Raw genomic sequence first — 22,391 nt, forward strand, 5'->3', positions numbered from 1 at the left:
GTATTTAAAATTCTGTATATGTATATAAATCACACATAATAAATTCACTTTTTACATAATGTACATACAGCACAATAGACTGATTCATTTTTAAACACCAAATAAATCATCATCTATCTACTAATAACACACCATACACAAGACAGCATGGCGTGAGCATGCAGCAGCTGTGAATTACCTCCTCTTTTCTTGTGTCACGTCCTTTCTGTACAAACCAGATGACTTTTGCTTGCAAAGATCGCGGGGTACATTCCAGCAAAGTACTGTTATTCTCTATGCCGTAGGCCAGTCGCTCTTCAGTCTTATCCAAAGCATCCCCTACAATATAAAGATTAAAATTAACTTTAAGACTTTGATTTTATCAGTAAATAATATTTTTAAATGATTATTTAGATTCCTGCAGCAAAGTGAGTATCTTTCATTACTTACTGCTAACTTCTATGCAAGGTCATTTAAAGGAGCTATTTAGAGACAGAGGCATACCAAAGTCTAGGCTTTAAAAAGTACTACAGCCTATGGAGAGGACCAGAAGGAAGTAAATGGGAGTGTGGGTCCGAAGGTCAGGACACTCAGGACAGTAAGAAGGTGGATTGGTGTTAAATACATTTTCCATGCATTGGTGATGATATCCACTGATAAAGCAGGCAAGGGAAGGTGAGAGCACCAACCATTCAAGTAAGACATAAGACAAAAATTCATGGTTACAAACAAAAGCAGAAGGCAGAAATTGAGGTGATATGGTGCTACATAAACACAAGTGTGAGTGAGATCTTGTCAAGGGATTGCACTTAGCCAAATATTGGGCTCCTACAGTAAGAAAGAACACTTCGGATCCAGAGCTGCTTGATTATAATCTTTATCTTGGCCCAGAGAGACTCTCACTGGACTTGAACTCAAATGTGCATGCAGGCTAGGACACTCAAATGCAGTGGAGAATAAAAGCAAGTGGACGTATCCATTGTTGGTTAAAACAACAAGAATATCAAATTCAATAACTGGAACCCAGGATTTTTTTCCTTGTGCCTGAGTCCTCCTCACTTTCAAAGCTAACACGTAAGTTTTCTGAGATTAAGATCCTGCCTTCCTCTAGCCAATGTTCTCGGAGGCTTCTGTCCTACACCAAATGCTCAGTCAGCCTTGGGTCTAGTGAACTGACATTGTGCAACTCTGGATTGTATATAAGCACTGCTGGTCTCCCAGACATGGTGCTTCATCTCCCTGTGACCTCCTCACGAGATAGGTGACACCAATTGCAGCCAGTTCCAACCACCAACGTGGTGTAGAGTCAGGACCATTGGTTTCTGTGTTTGACTTCCTTACATTCCCTGAAGCTGAAATTTCCTCCCATCCTTTACCCAACAGACTGCTTACTACCTTTCCTCAGAAATTCACTTCTGTACCTGAGCTCTAGCCTTCCCCACGCTAGTGGAAGACTTCAAGTTTTTCACTTTATTCTATCCCAAAGCTTAGTAGGTGACTTGACACCAGTTTGATCCCTCTTGGTAAGATTGCCATATGTAACATGATGAAGATACTCCCAGGGCTGAGATGGAGAGAGAAGTCCTACAAATCACTGTGGCATCTTATTCTAGGGTCCCCACTTTGAGGTCTAATACAAGGTCTTCGTGGTGGTACACAGAACTTATTTCCCTAATTAATTAAAAATTATTTGTCCACATATAATTAAAATTTTTGCATTAAAATCCACAAAATTTTAGCTTTATGGAAGAAAAAAAATACTTTCAGTAACACTGGTCTAGTATATATCAATCACAAAGAAAACAGGGACCCTTTTAAGAAGTCTGCAGCATATCTTCACCATACACCCTGAGTAACCCACAGCAATTGATTTTCTATGGATTACCGACGAACTGCTGTCCAAAACACTGCTGAGCTGCATTTCCATGCCGAACGTCTTGTCTGCGGAACCGTCTGAAAGAAAGTAGATGCGTTTAGGAGATGTTCAGATTTTAATTTTCCAGACTTTAAAATACAGCCAACTGCATTAAAGATTCAAGGAGTATTCTCCTACTGAAAAAAACTGATCAGTCATACAAAACAAGGATAAAATTCTAGTTTCATAGTTTCCCATATTTCCACTGAATGTTATTCAATGGATAAGATCTGTATCAAACTCTTCTTTAAGTGTTCACATAAGTCTGAATTCTGGATCCCAGAACAATAATTTAAGAAAGCTCTCTCTATATTTTAAAAATCTAGTGCAAGAAGAATCTGTTTCAAATGAATGTTTTGGGTGGTAAGGGATGTGTGCAGAAAAGACAGTGGGATTCGAGGCAGACTATTTATTTGAATAAAAATTCTAAAACTCCTATATATAATAAGATGCATGCAAAGGAAAGGTATTCAAATCCAAATATTTTGTTCTAGAGCTGTCATAGTCATGGAGCACAAATAGCACTGGCAATAAAAAGGGATAAACTAATAATGTATATTCAACTTACTCCTTTCTTCAGATATCATACATAGAAATTATATGCCTCTATTCAATGTGAATGTGCGTTATACATACTTAACAGGCTGTCTGGCAAGACTGCCTACTACATTTGGGATCGCTTCCATTGTATTTTTTTTTAAAGATTTTATTTATTTATTCATGAGAGATACAGAGAGAAAGAGAGAGAGAGAGAGGCAGAGACACAGGTAGAGGGAGAAGCAGGCTCCATGCGGGGAGCCTGATGTGGGACTCCATCCTGGGTCTCCAAGATCACGCCCTGGGCCAAAGGCGGTGCTAAACCATTGAGCCACTCGGCTGCCCCCATTGTATTTCTATATTTGATAGATTGTTTAAATATATAATTAAAAATAATAATATTTTTATCCATGGGTGAAAATTCTATAGTTTAAATTTGTAAGCATCTTTCTGGGAGGGATTAGAAAATGGAAATCATCATTATTAGCACTGAAATTCTAAGATCAAGATCTTTAGCATATTAATTCAGATTAGAGATAAAAATAGAAGAATTACATAAGAGCAGAAAATACTATTTGCTTTTCTCAATGATGGCATTTCTTCAAGATTGAGGAAAAAACAGAAGGCAAAGCAGAAGTTTCGCCCCTGAGGGAGATGGGGAGGCTTCCAAAGTGACAATGAAATGCTTTAACCATATGCAATGATAAAATCTGGAAAAGGGAACCAGATTCAAATCCCAATGCCATCACTCATGTGCCGTCTGATCTCATACATATCTTTTCTCTTGCCTGGTTCTCTCTGTCCTCCTTTATAAAATGGAGTTGGTCTAATTGACATCTAAAATCTATTCCAGTCTCAATTTTGTTTTTCATTCTAGGCTCTTCTCATTGCCTCTGAGTAATGATAATGGAACCTCATTTCAAGAGATGGCATGCTTTCTCACATGTGAGTTCAGATCTTAGTTAACAGCTCAATACTTTCTACTTTGTTGAAATGTTCTATCAGGTGTATCACATGAGTGATGTGAGAATAAGGGGAAGTCAATCAGATAATTCTAGGTACATGAGGTGAATAATTGAGCATGCAAAATTTTTGTTTAAAATCATTGAAAACATGTATTTAAAAGGAATGCTATCACATCCTCCAGAAAGGTTTCAGTTCCTTTTATACTATCTTCATATAAATGTCCTTTGCTTCAGCATTTTAAAAAGTCTGTTAACTGTTCAGGAGTTTGAGAAAGGTTCATCAAAGTTGCCTTTCATTCTCAAAGTTGCATATTTTTCTTATATCTCTTGCCACTTAGAAACTTTTTAAGAGACCACCGGAAATAGACAAAATACAAGAGCCAGGGGGAAGTAAAAGACTTAGCTCTATAAATGATAGTGTATTTTGGAAGACTATTTTAAACAAGTGGTTTGGATTGCGAATTAATGTTTTTCCTCTGTTGACTCATTTTCACTCTGTGAACAGAAAAGTATTTATTTTAATGACCAGTTTTCAATTTCTGCTGCTAGTCAGGTCTGAAGAAAAAACGATCTGCTATAAAAGCAAACTATTTTCCCTTCATGTGCTGGAACCTATCCAAAAAGTTCTCCTCCAGGGGTGGGTGATGGTTTAAAAGAATCTGACACGACTGAAAGATCTCCATTACGCGCCACTGAACTAAACTAATTCATTTATGAGCACAGCTCCTGACTTAAGCACTGTGCTCCTTCCTAAGACTTTGCCCATTCGTTTAGCTTTTGCTAAATGACTTTTTGAAAAAAAAAAAAAAAAAAAAAAAAGGCAGCCCGGGTGGCTCAGCGGTTTAGCGCCTGCCTTCATCCCAGGCGGTGATCCTGGAGACCCCGGATCGAGTCCCACGTAGGCTCCCTGCACAGAGCCTGCTTCTCCCTCTGCCTGTGCCTCTGCCTCTCTCTCTGTCTCCTCTCTGTGTATTCTCATGAATAAATAATAAAATCTTAAAAAAATAAAATAAATGACTTTTCGTCCACCCTTTGTAAATATATTATCAAGCTTGTAGATGTATACTCTAATAAGATGCATCACGTATCACAAAGTATTTAGTTACAGAAACTGCTTAATTAAGTTAAGCATCACCGCTATTGCACGCCTAATTCAAAACCATGTTATTCATAAGTATTGGATGCATAGTGTGCAAACATTGTTATTGTTGCTAATAACAATAAAATAATTAATTTTATTACTTTCGGTGAAATTACCTTTCCACCCTTAGAACCAGCTACTTTACTCTTAACCTATAGAACTACATGGTTTTCCCTGAACATTCTATGCCTTCTGTACAATTCTCTTTAACTGGAATCTTTTTACATTCCCACTACAAGACTGAGCTCAAAGGTTGGGTTATTGTGAGAATTAAATAATGTATGTGTACTGCGCTTACTCCAGTACCTTATATGCAGGAAGTGCTCAAGAGTGACCTATCATTCTTACTTACAATTCCATTTTCCACTTTAGATTCCAATTTCATTTAGCTAAGGAGTATTGATTGACTGCTTCTTCATCCTCCTTGTACACAGTACAGTAGGGGGCAGAATGGGTGAGTAAATCATTGAACAATACTTTTATATACTAACGGCTATCTTGAAGAATTCAAGATGTGCTTTTAAATATCAATAAGCATTTGTAACAAAATCAATTAATTTGCTTTATTCTCTAAAATAGTTGGTAAGTTATTTAGTTAACAAATGTCCTCTCAAAAGATCTTTTCACTATCTGCTTATGTACTCTAAGTACTCTTGGAATGAATGTTGACTTAGCTGATGTCAAATTCACAAAAGATTTGAATGAGTGATTATGTTTTTTAAAAATTAGATTCTAGGGATGCCTGGGTGGCTCAGCAGCTGAGCACCTGCCCCTTGGCTCAGGGCATGATCCGCGGTCTTGGGATCAAGTCCCACATCAGGCTCCCTGCCTGGAGCCTGCTTCTCCCTCTGCCTACATCTCCTCTGCCTTTCTCTCTGTGTGTCTTTCATGAATAAATCAATAAAATCTTAAAAAAATTAGATTCTACAATATATATGAACTTATAAAATAGTAATGATATTAAGGTGGGTTAAATTGGATTTTTTAAAAAGTGTGAAGTAATCTAGGGTGGAGGAGTAAAAATAACTGAAATTAATAAAAAATTAATTTTCAGTAAGAAAACTGTGTATAGTTCTATGTTTTTGCTTTATATTGTCTTTGGTCACTTTACTAGGAGAAAAACTTAGTTGCTAATTCTATAATAAATAACAATATTTTCCTTTACGTTTCCCTGTAAAGAATACACAATTTCATATGGCTTCAGTGAAGAAATATCTCCATCCTTCAAAATACTTTCTGACCTCAAGATCTCCTGTTCAAAGAATCCCAAGATTTACCTTCTCTTACAAGTGGCAATGTCCTTGCTGAATTGTAGACATTAGAGTTTGGAGGTCTTTAAGTACCTTTCATTTGTGTTCAATTAAATCACACATTTCATTAATTATACAGGTCATGCATTTGCCTAGGAGTTAAAATATTCACTTTCAAAATGAAATAAATGAAGACCAGCTGGTTGAGAGGACACGGGGCAAATGCAGGATGTATTTAAGAATTTATTTATTTATTTTTCTTTTAAGTCTTTGAATCCCTCATGTGTGGTGGGGCTTGCCATTTCCACATTTTAAATTTATCTAAACTGGATTCATGTCTTGCAGCAAAAGTGTCAAGATGGGTAAGAGTGGATTCAAACATGGGCAACAAAACAAAACAAAACAAAACAAAACAAAAAAAACAAACCCAGCAGTGCTCCACACCAATCTTTACACAATAATTGATAGGAATTATTTTCAGGGAAAATTCAACTTTGAAGGCTTGTATTATGAACAAAGTATGACTATGATGGCTTATTTAACAAAAATAACATGGTTATTTTATTGGAATGTGTGTAGAAAGAAAAATATTTTAAAAAGTGTTACAGTTTTTCTAAACAAGGGAAATATCCCATTGAGGACTCTTCTCACCTCTTTGCATGGGTGCCCGTTGGGTAATACCGGGAACAGGATATGCCATCCCAGGCACAGTAAGGGTCTCGAGCCAGGCAGCAATCAGCACAAGCACTTCCATACATGTCACACTGATGGAATCTGACTTGGGCCACGGCAGAAGGAGATCCAATATACAGCTGTTGCTAGAGACATCAAAGAACAGAGAGGCCACTAGCAGAAATGGACAGAACTCTCACTGAATTTCCCATTTATACACAATCCCTTCTGTGAATATTCATTTAACTTACTGCAGTTACTCGGGATGGGTAATGGAACACTGATCCTTTCATTTCTCTAAGAATTGAAACTCTTATAGACCTGGGTGCCCGAGGATCAAAACTGCCAAAGTGAGCTAGACAGAATCTCAAGAGGTTGACTGTTCTTTTATTGGTTATTTAAATAGAGAGCCTCTTTCATCATTTAACACTGTAGGTCTTTTAAAAAGACCAGTAGGGATGACCAATAACAGACTGGATTAGTAAGTGGTTTTTTTCTCGTTGTTGTTATTGTTTGGATGTTTTAAACTGAGATGTAATGACAAACAACACCATATTAGTATCAAGCTTATTATAACATAAGGATCCAAGACTTGTATGTATTGTGAAATGATCACAATAAGCCTGGTGAGCATTCCTTGACACATATAGGTAGAATTGTTTTTATGAGATGAGAACTTGTACAGAATGCTCTCTTAGCAACTGTTATATACACATCACGGTATCATTAACTATAATCACCATGCTCTACGTTACATTCCCAGGTCTTCCTTTATAACTGGAAGTTTGTATCTTCTGATCACATCCACCCATTCTGCGCACCTCCCACCCCTTGCCTCTGGCTACTGCCAAACTGTTCTCTGTATCTATAAACTTGTTTTTCTGTTTGTTTTAATTTCACAGATGAGTTTATATGGTATTTGTCTTTTTTTAAAAATTATTTCACTTAGTATAATGCTCTCAAGGTCTACCCATGTTGTGACAAATGGAAGGATTTCCTTCTTTTTGTGGCTGAATACTATTCCATTGTACACATGTACCACGTTTTCTCTAGCCATTCATCCTGTGGTGGGTACTTAGGTTGCTTCCATGTGTTGGCCATTGTAAATAATGCTGCAATAAACATGGGTGCAGATCTCTTTTAGGGTTAGGGTTTTGTTCCTTTGGATAGATACCCAGAAATGAAATTGCTTAATTACAGGTTCTATTTTTAATACATTGAGGAAACTCTTTACTGTTTCCCATATTGGCTGCACCAATTTACAGTCCTAACAAAAGCACACAGTAACATATAACATTTAAAAGGGTGATGCAGATATATTCATGGAATGATGTGCAATAAACTGTAAGATATGTTAAGTAAAAACAATAAGTAGCAGAACAATGAACATTCTGTTTCTGTTTACCTAAACATAAATGGTAATTTATAAATAAATTTGAGGTAATATATGCAACAACCATTTCTGGAGAAATTTGCACCAGAAACTGGTTCTAGAAAAGTGCAGAGGAGGTTTGTGTTTCACTGTACAGCCTTTTTTGTTACCATCATTTACTGTTATTTTTGCACAAACTTAACAAAAAAAAATTACAGAATAACAACCTATCATGATTATAGAAATAAGTCTACCCTTATATACCTTTCTTTAATAACAGAAAATCAATCTATCTCATGTAAATCACCATGTTTTTATCAGAATAAAACTAACTTTTTCATGTATAAGCACATGTACTTATGCTCTTTACCCTTGACTTTAACTCACATATACACAGACATACACACACACATACACACAAACTTACTCTCTTTGAAGAAATCTCCATAGAAATAATAGGAGCTGGGTCCTGAAAAAAATTTTTTTAAAGTTTCTTAAGAAATATAGGAACATACCTTAATATAGTTATTAATCATCTGAACTCAGGTATGTGACTGGCTGTATACTAGTCTACTAGCTTTCATTTTAGCAAATCAATAGGAACATATAATTACATTAAAATACAGCTTTCTTTTAAAAACTCTTTAATAAAAAGGACAGATATGTCAGGTAAAAAAAGTAGTGGATAACCTAAGCAGTTTACCATTTGTTTCTGAAAAGTAATTTTTGTATTTGCATTTGAATATTACTCATGCTTTGGAAATTCAAGTATCTTTAAATAAAGAGTAAAAAGTCACAGTGTTCTTTCTTATAAAGTACTTGAACCATGAGAAGTGAAACAGTTATGTCTCTGAATAGGTGTTATTGTTAACAAACCAAGAGACCTTTAATTGTTTAAATCTAAGCCTAAAACAAAATACGTTTCTGTTGGAGTTATCATGGTCAATCAATATGAACCCAAGGTGCTTTGAGCAAGATGAATAACTTCATTGTCTTAGAATTACACCAGAGGAAAGACGATCTATAACATAGCTTTGAGAGCCTGTGTGTTACTGTAGGGGTGATGATTAAGACTAGAGTGTCTCCAAGGAGTACCACAAACTCAGATGGATCCTACCAGTAGACAAGCAACAGGCAGGTGGGATCCCCTCTGTGGATGATTATCCTTCAAAGAATTATTTTTTGAAAGAGAAAATGTGATCCTCTGTGTCAGTATTTTTTTCAATATTTTAAACTACAGAACCCTTTACCACTGGCATGCGTGCACTCATTTACTCATTTAGGTGACAATGTTCCTTACGGTTGATATGAGCAAGACGCTGTGGCAGATGCTCCTAATAAGGGAGCTATGGTCCCTAATATGAAATGAAATCTAACACAGAAATCCAGGATGCAAGATAAACAAAAACATAGCTGCTCTGGTTGAGAGGGGAACCTGGTTAACTTTGGATGTGGCTATATGGAATCTAATCTTCAGGACAGCCAAAGTAAAATGAACTGTTTTTCATCAATAAAAATATTTTCATATGTAATCATTACACATATAGTCAATCTGTATAATTTGCAGACTTTTTTCCCCCAAATTTTCTTACTTGCCAAAATTTATTTGTAATTCCAGTATTAATACTTACCATGTTCAGTGGCCATTCATGGACACATGCAGCCACACAGGGGCAGTACATTTTGGTTGCCCAACAAGTATATTCCCACCTGAGATCAAGCGATGTGACACTCTGCCATTTGTTTCAGCTCTCGCATTGTAAACAAGTGTCCTTTCCATGGTCTATTTAACGCCATGTTTTCACATTTTTGTGCTTTTCCCTGGCAATTTTGATGTTTAAAATGGCCTCTAAGCAAAGTGCTAAAGTGCTGTCTAGCGTTTCAAAGCTTCAAAAGGCTGTGATGTGTATCATGGGAAAATACAAATAAGCTTTGTTCATACATGCATTACAGTGCTGTAGGCCACGAGTTCAATATTAATCAACAGTATACACTAAATAAGATGTCTTTAACTAAAAACAAAGAACAACATTATATATTGATTAGTTGACAAAAATGTGACTAGAGACTCACAGGAATCTACCCCTGTGTGCCCCTTGGGAACATTGGTCAGTCAGTATTCACTAATGTAGTGTTCACACTGATTTTAAAGACCATAACTGCCACAAATATTGATACTTGAATCTATGTGTTTGTGTGTGTGCATATATATAACTGTCATGTCTAATCTTTGCATTATCATTTTTTAGTTTTCTTTTTTAGTAAATTCTTTGTGGTAATTGATATGTTATGATAAAAAGCAATACACTTATCACAAAGTCAACAACATGAAACCTGCTTTGTTTTAATTGTCTGTGTTGAAAGTACATTTGTAAAATGAGACTTTGCAATAATGATTCTGGAATTCATATATGGTATGTGTTATTTCTTAAAATCACAGTTAATATGCTGAAATTCTTTTCATGCTAGCTGGGCAAACACTGGCCTTCTCATTTGAATAGTCTACAATAGTCAAATAGGTTTTAAACATTCCTCACTTCAAATTCACTGTGAATTCACAACATACCTGTTAGAAAAAAAATTGACCTTACATCTTTCCCATTTATAATCCATTTGCAATTGTCTGTAATGTATAAATGTTGTCTACTTCTTTTTTTTTCTTATAAAAATACCTTGAATATCTGGAGTTCTTCTAGAATTACTTCTTCCATTGATTCTGTTTCTTGGTTATAAATTGTGATTACTTTCAGCACAATTCCATTATCTGTAAGAAAGCAAAAGAAGAGATAAATCAGAAGCTTGTCACAATCTGGGTTTCAAACAATTAAAAACCATGCATAGACTATTAACCTGAATAAGCTCTGATATCTAGATGCATGAAATATTTAATCATTGCTAGTTGAAGCAACAAGACTACTTATATATTCATATTTTCAAACAGTAAAAAAATAACTTTTATGCCTGGTTAAAAAATAAGACCAAATAATATGTAATTATTTTTCTAATAATTTGACTCAGAAATTCAATTAAAGATAGAAAAATCAAAATGTACACAATGATATTTGATATCATATGATATATATAACACTTTTAGTAAGAAAAATTCAAGAATACACTATTGAGAGAACAGTATAAGTACTCTTGCACTAATCATTTAGCTTCTATAATTATCAATAATTTTATAAATAAAATTCATAATTTAAAATTCCATCTAACTTTTATTATACCTGGTATCCTGAGCTTGATCTTTACAATATAAAATTTAATAAGACACTAATTTGCCTGTAAGAATAATTTGATGTAGTGCTAAGGATAGCTCAGAAAAAATAAGCACTTTGGAGGTATTGACCTAAGAATTATATAGTACTGAAACAATTTGTTTAAAAATTATCAAATTCTGTGGCTGGGTTAATAAAATTTGATTAAGATATAATTAATAACAATTACCTGTATAGTACATGAAAAGGAATACAAACTATAATTTTTAAGCTGAGAACAGATAATAAATATCCAATTGTTATTATATCAAGCAAAAAGCAAGGGTGAAACTCAAATTATTAATTTGCAACTAGCAATTTGCAATAAGGACTTTCTCCCCCTTTATGCCATGTTTTATACACACACATACACAAACACACACATGTTCTTAAAGCACATGTGGAAAAATAGCTATCATCTGTGGGATTTTCCAATGTTGTAACTCATCACACATTCATCAAATCTGTTCTTTTGTGCTATAAAGCTGTGGCTCAATATGATGATATCTTTGAGTTAAACATAGTTTACGTAATAGCATAAGTATATATCTGATATTTCTGGAATTCTCTCAAACAGCTTTGGTCAATCTAACAAAAAAGTATTTCCAAAAACAATCTTGGACTGATACATTGTATATGACTGCTACTTTCCAGGACATTTAAAAATAACATACCTTTTCCCATGCTTAATTTTGTCAAATATTATTTTTGCTCATGGAACTTTTTAAAAAAACCTCTATTAAATGTCATTATGAGTGAATTTTTGCATGGCCAAGTAGTTTTAAGTTTGTTAAAGAAATGTGATGCTTTGTTAATCTTGAATCCACAGTGTAGGGCATATTAGTAACATTAACCTCCTAGAGTAAGGATAAAGTATAGCCTACAACAGAGATCAATTTCTGCAAATCAGATAAATGTTTCCTTACTTAAATCTTAGATTTTTCAAAAAGTATGAATGCAGAAGCCCAACCATGAATATTAATATTATATCCTGGCTCCTGATCTGGGTATATGCAATGTCTCTGTAGAATTACATCTAGTATTGAAGTTATGTATGGTACGATGTTTATTCTACTAAACAGTAACTGCTGTAGCAATGAACATAATGCATACAAAAAAAATGATAATTTAAAAGACTTTTCCAATGGCTATAGAATTTAAAGTACTTGACTGACTTTGTTATATATGCCCCAGAGGCTAAGAGATTCCAAGTTCTCTTCCACAAGCTAAATCTAATGTATGGGATCAACTGAAGTTGTAGATTTATTCGAAAATTTTACTTTTAGTGTATTTATTATTTTGTTCCATTAATACAGGATATTATAACTTTGCTTTAAAAGTTTACCTCCATTATGGGTAACACTCAGCCCGTTTGGTACAAATGGATGATTGTCATGGGGCCTGATAAGCATCGTTGTGATTATAGACTGTGAAGTTATTGTCCCAAGCTTTTAAAAACCCGTAAGACCTGGGGCACCTGGGTGGCTCAGTGGTTGAGCATCTGCCTTTTGCTCAGGTCATGATCCCGGGGTCCTGGGATCCAGTCCCACACTGGGTTTCCCTTGGGGAGCCTGCTTCTCCCTCTGCCTATGTCTCTGCCTCTCTCCTTGTGTTTCTCATGAATAAATAAACAAAATCTTAACAAAACAAGAAAGACTTTGAGACCTTACTGAACAGCCAAGGGTGGAAATGGACCTCAGAGACTCACAGCACAACCATCCTTGCTATGGTAGCCTCCTTCCTCTGTGAAAAGTTCTACTTGGAACCCGTTTTGTTTCTTAACATCAATTACTCAATCCTTCATGTATTCGTGTGTCCAAAGATACTAAGTATTGATTGTGTATTGGGAATTAGGCACTGTAACTGCCCCAAATCCTCTCTTCCACTGCAGTGAATAAGCAGTGTGCAGATGGGTTAATGGATTAACAGATTTACTTCTAGGTTTTTAAAATATGAATAATGTTATTGATTTTAAGATTCAATATATATGTCTCAGTACTTTTCAATCTCTTTACCTGTCCCAATAAACAAGACATCATATTGGCCATCCTCAGCTTCCACTCGATCCACTGCTATTTGTTTCAGGTTATATCTTCCATCTGTTTTTACCAGGATCGGTTTTTTATGGGCAGGTTTTATGGGCTGGTACATAAGTGGATGGCTTCTTGCAAATCGGATGGCATCATCAGGATAGTCTTTGGTGGTTCCGTACCTCCCACCATTCACTTTGCTGGCACACTGAAATGCAAATGGATAAGATAATTTTTCTTTTGCCTTAAATCCAAAGAGCTCATTTGTAATCAATTATGAAAACCATCAGGGATGCCTGGGTGGCTCAGTGGTTGAGAGTCTGCCTTTGGCTCAGGGTGTGATCCTGGGTGCGGGCATTGAGTCCCACATTGGGCTCCTGGCAGGGAGCCTGCTTCACCCTCTGCCTATGTCTCCGTCTCTGTCTCTGTCTCTCTGTCTCTCACAAATAAATAAATAAATAAATCTTTAAAAAATTATGAAAACCATCAGAAAACTGGATATATTCAATTAATCAACTACAATTAGAAATATTTAGTAACCACATAGTCTTCATTAGAGAAATAAAACTGGCATTAAAGATTGCAAAGAAAGACTGTATCTTTCCAAACAGGCAGTACTAGAAAAATACAGAAAGTGAAATCTTGGGAAAATGAACTATATTTAATATTGGTATAATTTGAAGGTGGTAAAAATGTGTATCATCATAAATATTGCTATTACTTCCCCCATTTTCTGAAATTTATTTTTTCACATTGTAAATTAACTTTTAAAGGTAAACAATGCATTTTCATAGTAAAACAAAAAGCCTCTTTGTTGTTGTGCTAAATCTCCACATCCCCCTCCTCCGGATTAAGGGTCACAATTGCACAAAATAGTTTTCCCATATTGATATTAAGATAATAATGTGATGGTTCCAATGGACTCACGGACTACAGAATTTTAGTGCTATAACAAAGAAACCTATTCAAATTCTGTCAGTGTTAATTAAGGGGAAAAATTCCTCTCCCTTCTACTGTAATCTGTATGAATTTATATTATCTTTATATGGATTCAACACAGTAAATTGAGAAAACAAGAAATATTTGCTATAACCTGCCTGATTTCTTACAGAATTCAGAATCTAGAGTCTATGGACTCTAAAAAGAAATGTTCAACAGCACCCAGGTTACTTCTTGGAATACCTTTAACTGGTTGATTCATGCTTGTTATTAAGCACTCCCTCATTTCATGTATTTCCCTCCAGAATCAGCAGCAATTGCAATGATTATGTTGATAAAGAATTTTTCACTTTTGGGTATAAATACAGTAGTGTAGTAATCAGATTCTGCAAAGAGGGCATTTTTAATGGTTTGTTTTAAAATTCAGGTCATATTTCTTAATTTGGCCTGAGTTTTTCACTGGAGTGTACTTACATGATACATAATTGGAAACATTCTGGACCAGCCTGGAAGCAGTTCAGTAACCAGTCACTTCCTCCAAATCTCCTTTAATACCATGTGGTTTCAAGAAGCATTTCCAGCAAAGCCACAGGAGTGGGTTTTCTCCATTTAAATTGTAATTTCAATCAATAGAGTGAAATAAAGTATACTTTATGTCTTACTGGAAGTAATAATTTTAAGCTAGTGAGAATGATTGAAATGGTAAAGCTTTACACTTGTTAATGGGGGTAAGGTTTGTTTCCACTTTGGATTTTGGCTCTGCAGAAATGATTTCTCCTTGACTTGCAAGTACTTGTGGAATCAGCACAGTGATGGGTTTTCACCAGCCGCTCAAAAAAGTGTAGACTTTGACATGTATGACAAGTTAAATGTTTGTTCTCCATGGCCCATGAGCACATACAATGAGCCTACATTTTTCCAGCCTAGTTGTTCACAGGATACCCGATACAAAATCATCATCATTGTCCTCGTCATCATCATTTTCAGATATACGTGAAAGTAAAAGCACAAAAGTTTGCAGGGCGAGTGAGGGAGAATTGCAGCAGCATGAGTGCAGAGGCAAGTGGTGAAACTTCTGGAATCCTAGTGGCACTTTTATATTGACATTTTTCTTCTAGGAGCCAGCAAGGATGTTGAATGAGATGCTAAGTATTCTGGTGAAGCAGAAAAAACGCTAAGGAGAAAGTTTGGCCTAGGGAACTTAGAGGCTGACTCAAATATTACAATGGAATTATTTGGTAACTCTCTTCCCCTTGGAAATTACATGTGGCACTAATTCTTCTGAAGAAATGGAGGATTGTGATGCTCTTTTTATTGGATGTTTCTGTGTTCGCCAGCATCTCAAAAATAAAATGTCATTTGGGGCTACTTAGCCAAAACATCAATGATGATATATACTTTATGATGCTGCTAAGATGTACCCATCATAGATTTTTTTCATCAAGTGAAAAGAATACAACCAGATAAAAGAAGTGTCATTTCTTCACTGTACAAGTAATCAAGCATCCTTTTAGGTGTAGAATTTTTTTAACTACTTAATGGAAGTTTTGTAAAGCATCTGAAACAGTGAACAAAATATTATAAAAGAGCCTTAAAAAATAAGAATACGTTGTTAAACGTCTAAACTTACAGAACCAGGCCTTGGATAAGGGACTCTTCCTTCATAGAGCGACCAGTGGTATTCAGGTCCTTCCTTATGCGCATATGGTCCGTTAAAGGCTGCCCGGATGCTAGACATATGATACACACATATTGCATGCCCTCTAAATATATTACTGGAGGAAAAAAAGAGAAAGATAATTACTATTCTGGAACTGACTAGAAGTCAGCTCACCACACCCTTCAGACTACAGAGATAAGGATTTAGTATTCTGGATTTAGTATTCTTATTCTCTTACAGAGATAAGAGTATTCTAGAAATACTAACTACTGCAATATTTCCAAGTACTAGAACTCTACAATTTACCATTTCTTTACCTTCTTATAATAATAAACCACAAATGACACTGTTAGACTAAAAAAAGTGACATTTGTCACCTCACTTTATTATTGCTAAATCTTACATTGTGTTTTTATATTTATATTAAATATATATAAATGTACATATGGCCTGAATACTTAAGAAGAATTCATTCCCAAGTTGAATTATTCATTTTACGCTTTATCTCCTTGTATGTTGTATTATATTCATAGTAGACAGTATTTGCCTAATCACCATACTGTTAATATTACTCCTTCTGTTTCAATTTTATTTGATTTCTCAGTGTATGTGATCAAATAACAAGTTAAAGTCTAATGAAACTTTGGAGCTTTGCTCCATTCTTTACCTTGAGGTCTCAGAGGCATCAATAAGCTTGCTGTATATTCCCTCTACCAGTGACCTCCAGGTTACTGAAAGTGTACCATAGTGGAAAGATAACTGGACTGAAATAGGTTAATTTGGGGAAAATTATATAAAAGTCAGATTCTTTACCTCCAGAACCAGCAGCAATTGAAATCATTCTTTTTAATAAAAATGATAAAGACAGGAGATGACTAACTATACCAAGTTTTACTGGGGGCATTTGCAGTTGATTCTGCCAAAAAAAACCTTGTTAAGTGATTTGTTCTAAAAATCTGGCCCATATTCCTTAATTTGGTATGATCTAAATAAATTCTAACATGTCCCCAGCCTCCTCACTGTGAGAACCAAAATAATTAATGTTTGTAAAAAGTGCTCTGCACAATGCACAGTTCTTTCTAAATGTAAAAGTTCCTACGTTCCGAGACACCTGTAGAACAGCAGTTACGTTACTGTCTCAGGACATCAGTTCACATGTTTTACAACACACCTTGAAGCAATTGGAAATGCCTGCGATAGTGAGAAAGCCAGGGATAGTCTCCCAACTAAAGTGGCAATGAACCTTTGATCACCATGCTACAAATACCAAATTTTACATCAGGTAACAGCTGGGAAGCCTTTTCCTCAGCTTTGTGTATAAATTGAATGGTCAAAATTGAAATCATGGAAGAAAATTACCTGTTGTCTTTGAAATCTAGACAGATCCATTATGCTATCACTTAGGAAAGTAGCTTATGAACTGATCATACTAACCCACAGAAAACCTATTCTGGTTATCCCGTAGCTTTTACTTATGATATAAAGCCATGGAATTAGAATGCAGTGTATAAATTCTTCACTGGCTTAAGAATAAAGATGAAGTTAAAAAAAAATCTAGGGATTTTCCATGGACTGTGACAACTACCAATCTACATTCACTACTTTTCTCTGCATCAAGGAAGAACTGATTAGCAAAAATTGTTTCCATGTTTCTCTGTTGAAGAAAAGGTCTCCTTACAATAGCACAATATTTATCGAAAGAACTTTATTATTTTTTTTTCAAAGAAATCACTTGCTGAAGAAAATAACAACAAAAAAAAGCTTTGTGGAAAGACCCCAAGCAGACAAGGTAAACATGATAATAACATAATTTAAGGCCAGTGCAATGCAAGAGGAAGTAAATTCTATCTGAGGTAGAATTCTTTTTTTTTTAATAACAATTATTTATTAATTTGAGAGAGCAAGCACGAGCAGGGAAAGGAAGAGGGAGAGGATGGGAGAGAATCTCCAGCAGATTCTGATACGGGGCTCAATCTTAAGACCCTCGGATGATGACCTGAGGCAAAATCAAGTGTCAGATGCTTAACCAGCTGAGCCACCCAGGCATCCTGAGGTATATTCTTTATTTCTCACTCCAGTCATCTCACTTCACTCTCCTACTTGGGATGAAACACTCTGAAAATTATATATGTAATCTTTCAACCCAAACTGATTCTAATAATATTTTTTATTCATGTATTGATATACATGAAATAGTATTTCATTTTTTCCCAATACTCTTCAATCAACAAAATACAAACAGGCTACATAGAAAAATAATAGGTTATAAGCCCTAAACTTGAACAGCTTATTTAAATTTAACACATGGGAGGCAAATCATGAATATGTTTGCTATGAATCTACATGGGAGCAGGACAGCCTGAGTCAAGGAGTAAGCAAAGTGCTCTGTGATTAAGATATCAAGGAATATTTCTTATAGATGGCAAGTGACAAGTAGTAGAGAAATGATATAAATCAGTGTTGGAAGAGAAAGTCATTGGAAGCAAGAGAGGTGGGTAAATGAAATCATAGTGATGGAACTCTGAGTTAGATGCAGATTCTGTCAAGGTATAATCTTGTAGGAAAAACTTCCAAAACTGAGTGAGTAACAGTTGATAGACAGCCTTGAAAAACCTGACTTGGAAAACCATATGACAATTAAAAGAATTACGCTAGCCTCCACAGCATGGAACTAATATCTTATAAACTATATGGAAAATCACTCTGTTGCAGCTCAGAGAGAGAGAGGAGTTTAAGATACTGAGCATGGAAGGGTCCTGGGGTGCTTCAAACAGAAACAAATAAGGATCCGAATTGAGATCTTGGCTTTAAAAATAACATTGCAAACATAAGAGAACAAAGAGAAATTGGTGATATAAAATAATAGACAATGCCAATGGGTCAACAGTCTTTGCAACTTACATACACAGTGAAGAAGTAAGTCATATTTTGTTTCATAACGTTTTCACTGATCATATAAATTTCTCACCTGGTAGTGTTAAAGAGTCCAAATATGACTGGGTTCTTATGATCTCTTGTGTGCAGCAAGAAAATATCCTCTGGAAAATTAAACACCATTATGTTAGTATTTTTAGTCCTCTTTGCAAAGGAAATATACTGATGTAAAATAGCTTAGAGTCCATTGCAGATTTATGATACCAATTTCTTTCCATACACAATCATATGACCATGACCAAATCACAACGGAGTGAAACATGTGACTGTTCAGGATGACCTTGAGCTGGGCCTGGAGGAAGGAACGAAGTTCTGGCAGTAAGCTATTGAGAGGGATCTCTTGGGCCCGCAACTCCTCTGAGCCTACCATGTGGACCCGGCCCGAAGGAAAGAACAGAAACTTGCTTGTTGCAGGAAGCAAGTTTCCATATGTGCTAGAGAAAGTGAGGGCCATAGAGAGGAATAAACATCAAAGAGTAAAACTTAATTCTCGCAATAACAGTTACCTAATTCATCAAAATATGTGTCAATTCCATTCATTCCTGGTACGGAGCAAACCAGTCTCGCTTTTAGGAACGTGCTCCACTTATTCACCAGTATCCTCTGTCCTCCCACATCATTCTGTGACAAACAAAAGTAGGTCAGTGAGTGCCTAAAGAACTTCTAACAACAACAAATTCTGCATTATTAAACATACAGATAACGGTTGTCATTTTTTAAATTTAATCTGGAGAAATTAGCCTAATCCTTAAATAATGCCATAGAAGCAATTCCCCGCACAATTTCTTTGAGGTTTTCGTATTTTGCCTTGTTAGTATCCTTTCACTTTGGTCCATTAAATATACTTTCCAGGTATTAAAGAATGTTAATAGAGTGGTCTATCCTTTATAAAGTAGTGGCTTTTAAAATACAGTGATCTTTAATATTATTTTATTGAAATAATCTGCTTATCTCAGACATACGGAAAGCATTCACTCTTTCTTTCTTTTAGAAATACATACATACACACATACAGTATACATACATATTTGCACACATGTGCACACACAGGTGTACCTACATGGACATAAATCTGTATATATGAATTTCCTCTTAAATTTATTCTTAAATAGCAAAATAACCTTACATTTGCAATATTATTAGCATTCTCTCAATACATATAGCTACTTGAGTTGGTTTTTTTTTTTTAAGATTTTATTTATTTATTCAGAGAGAAATAATGTGAGAAACACAGAGAGAGAGGCAAGAGACATAGGCAGAGGGAGAAGCAGGCTCCATGCAGGGAGCCCGACGTGGGACTCAATCCCTGGTCTCCAGGATCAAGTCCTGGGGTCAAAGGCTGTCATTAAACTGCTGAGCCACGCAGGGATCCCCCTTCAGTTGGTTTTGAATATTCACTAACAGCCTATCTGAATATCCAACCAACCACAGATGTTTTTCCTCAGAATCAACTAACCGAATTGTTGACACATAATATAAATTAGAACGTGGACTAAAAAGATTTTGGTTAAATTAATTTGTAAAAGGGGGGTTCAAACTCTTTCTAGGGAGAAATGAAGCCTAACTACAAACTATCTCTTCTTAGTATGGTCTTGAAAATACACAGCTCTTTTAAGCTAAAACTTTCAGGACATGTGAAGTATAAGATCAGATAGCAAATATTGGTTTCAGGCAGCCTACAGAGTCCTAGAAAATCTTTTTTTTTTTTTTTTAACTAGAAAATATCTTAAAGTAAAAAGCCTACTATGCAATCTCACCAAGGCCTGATGGGTAAATCATGAGATAAGCACGCAGAATGAGAAAGAAAGGCAGGCCTCACCACACAGAGCCGCCCCACCCTGGTGTAAATTGCATGGGCACTGTTCTCTGCCTCCAGGGCCTTCTCCGTAAAAAAGAAATACACTTTGTTGTCATCTCGGTCTTCATTGTCAGGAATCATATACGAACCTACAAATTTTGGTTCTATAGATATAAAAAAGAAGAAAAGTAAAATAGCTGTCACAGCGAAATGCTAGTTTCTTCTAATAAACTACAGATCACATGAATGCTTCAGTTTCAATAAGTCTTTTCCTTAAAATTTTGTATAAACATTAAAATGTAGATATCTCCATTCTCATTGCAAACCAACAATTTGGTTTAGAACTATTAGAGGACATTTTAATTGGAAAATAAGGGTCAAAAAAGGAAAAACCAATTTCAAACAACATACCTTAAAAATGCATTCAAAGAACAGATTAGGGGCACGATGGTGATTATCTCCATGAATTTCCTCCCATATATATAAAAAGTCAACATAAATATATGTAAAGTATTTTAGTAAAGAAGTTTATAATTTTTTAAAAATTCATAGATTATCTACCAGTGCAAGCTCATGGAAGACCATTTTAATTTTAAGGTAGAAAATTTATTTTGAAAAAAAAAAAAAATTTATTTTGAGTTGTAGTCTAAGGGATCTAAGAGAACCACCCTTGGCTGATATGGTATGTCAAATATTTTAATGCTAACATGCTGCCAATAATTATTGTGCATTCTAAAGCTTAAGAAAAAAGCTAAAAATAATAAAATCATTCATTATTAAATGATCTTTTAATCCCTGGATAGACCAGTGTGCCAAAACATAAACATTATTCTTCATAAAGAATTCTGTCAATGAATGGCTAGTGAATTTCCTAGAGTTTTGTCTCTAAATACAATGTGATCCTATTAAAATAAACAAAGCAAAGCAATCAATTCATCCAAAATTATACCAACAGACAAAGAGAAAACAGAATTTATTGGATAAAAGGGATTTTTAGTTTTTGTTTTGTTTTGTTTTGTTTTTGCTTTTTATATATTTGGTTTGATTTCTTCATTTAAATCCCAATTTCTAAGTATCGCTATGAAGGCAATTTGGTTTTATAGTAAAGCCAATCCATTTTGATATAAAATTCATATGCATACTATCAATAATATTTTAATTTAGGAATATTATTAAAATTCAGAAATTTGTAAAACTATAAATGACATTTGTATCATTATTATCAAAATGACAAATTTCCCAAGAGTTCTACACTTGCTTTCAATTCTGATTTACATGTTCTTTTCTCCTGGACGCTACCTTTCAATAGGCGCTCATCATCATGCTCGGTGCGAATATGAGCCAGTCGCCCCATACTCCGGAAGATTGCAGCATCTCGGCCCCAGTAGTCACTATAGAGTCCAGCAAACAATTCACTACCTACATGGAAACATCAGGTAGAAAAGAAGTCAGTATTTCTCTCTGGATCTGACAACAATCTATAGGCCACAATTATGTTAAACGTATCCATTACTGTGTCTATGACCTTATGAAATGAGTCCTATTGTAGAAGCATGGATGGTACCATCAGATCGCTGGAGCCTGAATACTGACTCTGCCACTCACTAGCTGTGTGAACGTGGCCTAGTTGCTTCACCTCTCTGTGCCTCAGTTTCCTCATTTCCAAATAGGAAAAGCACTCGCAAGTATTGTAAAGAGTAAAATACTTTAAACAATAGTGGGCCTATACTAAGATCTAATGAATATATTTTTTCAAAGATGTATTTATTTGTTTGACAGAGAGAGAGCACACATGAGTCGAGGGAGAGGCAGAGGGAAAGAACCTCAAGCAGACACCCCACTCAGCACAGAGCCCACGCAGTGCTCAATCTAATGACTCTGAGATGATGACCGGATCTGAAATCAGGAGTCCGATGCTTAACCAACTGAGCCATCTAGGCAC

At 35.3% G+C, this 22,391-nt stretch overlaps 1 protein-coding gene across 1 annotated transcript in view; it reads right to left on the reverse strand.

The window, feature by feature from the left end:
- The window catches only part of SEMA3E (semaphorin 3E), a 234,984-nt gene that overhangs the window by 17,142 nt on the left and 195,451 nt on the right, over nt 1-22,391 (reverse strand). The window contains exons 6-16 of the mRNA XM_055300904.1: nt 21,749-21,868; nt 20,471-20,613; nt 19,158-19,272; nt 18,686-18,755; nt 15,688-15,832; nt 13,104-13,326; nt 10,504-10,595; nt 8,259-8,300; nt 6,439-6,605; nt 1,865-1,932; nt 179-318 (exon numbers count right to left, since the gene is read on the reverse strand). Of these exons, the coding sequence (XP_055156879.1) occupies nt 179-318; nt 1,865-1,932; nt 6,439-6,605; nt 8,259-8,300; nt 10,504-10,595; nt 13,104-13,326; nt 15,688-15,832; nt 18,686-18,755; nt 19,158-19,272; nt 20,471-20,613; nt 21,749-21,868 (1,325 nt within the window). The remainder of the gene's footprint in view (nt 1-178; nt 319-1,864; nt 1,933-6,438; nt 6,606-8,258; nt 8,301-10,503; nt 10,596-13,103; nt 13,327-15,687; nt 15,833-18,685; nt 18,756-19,157; nt 19,273-20,470; nt 20,614-21,748; nt 21,869-22,391) is intronic.

Source organism: Nyctereutes procyonoides, unplaced genomic scaffold (genome assembly GCF_905146905.1).
Source record: "Nyctereutes procyonoides isolate TBG_1078 unplaced genomic scaffold, NYPRO_anot_genome, whole genome shotgun sequence".
Lineage (NCBI taxonomy): Eukaryota > Metazoa > Chordata > Mammalia > Carnivora > Canidae > Nyctereutes > Nyctereutes procyonoides.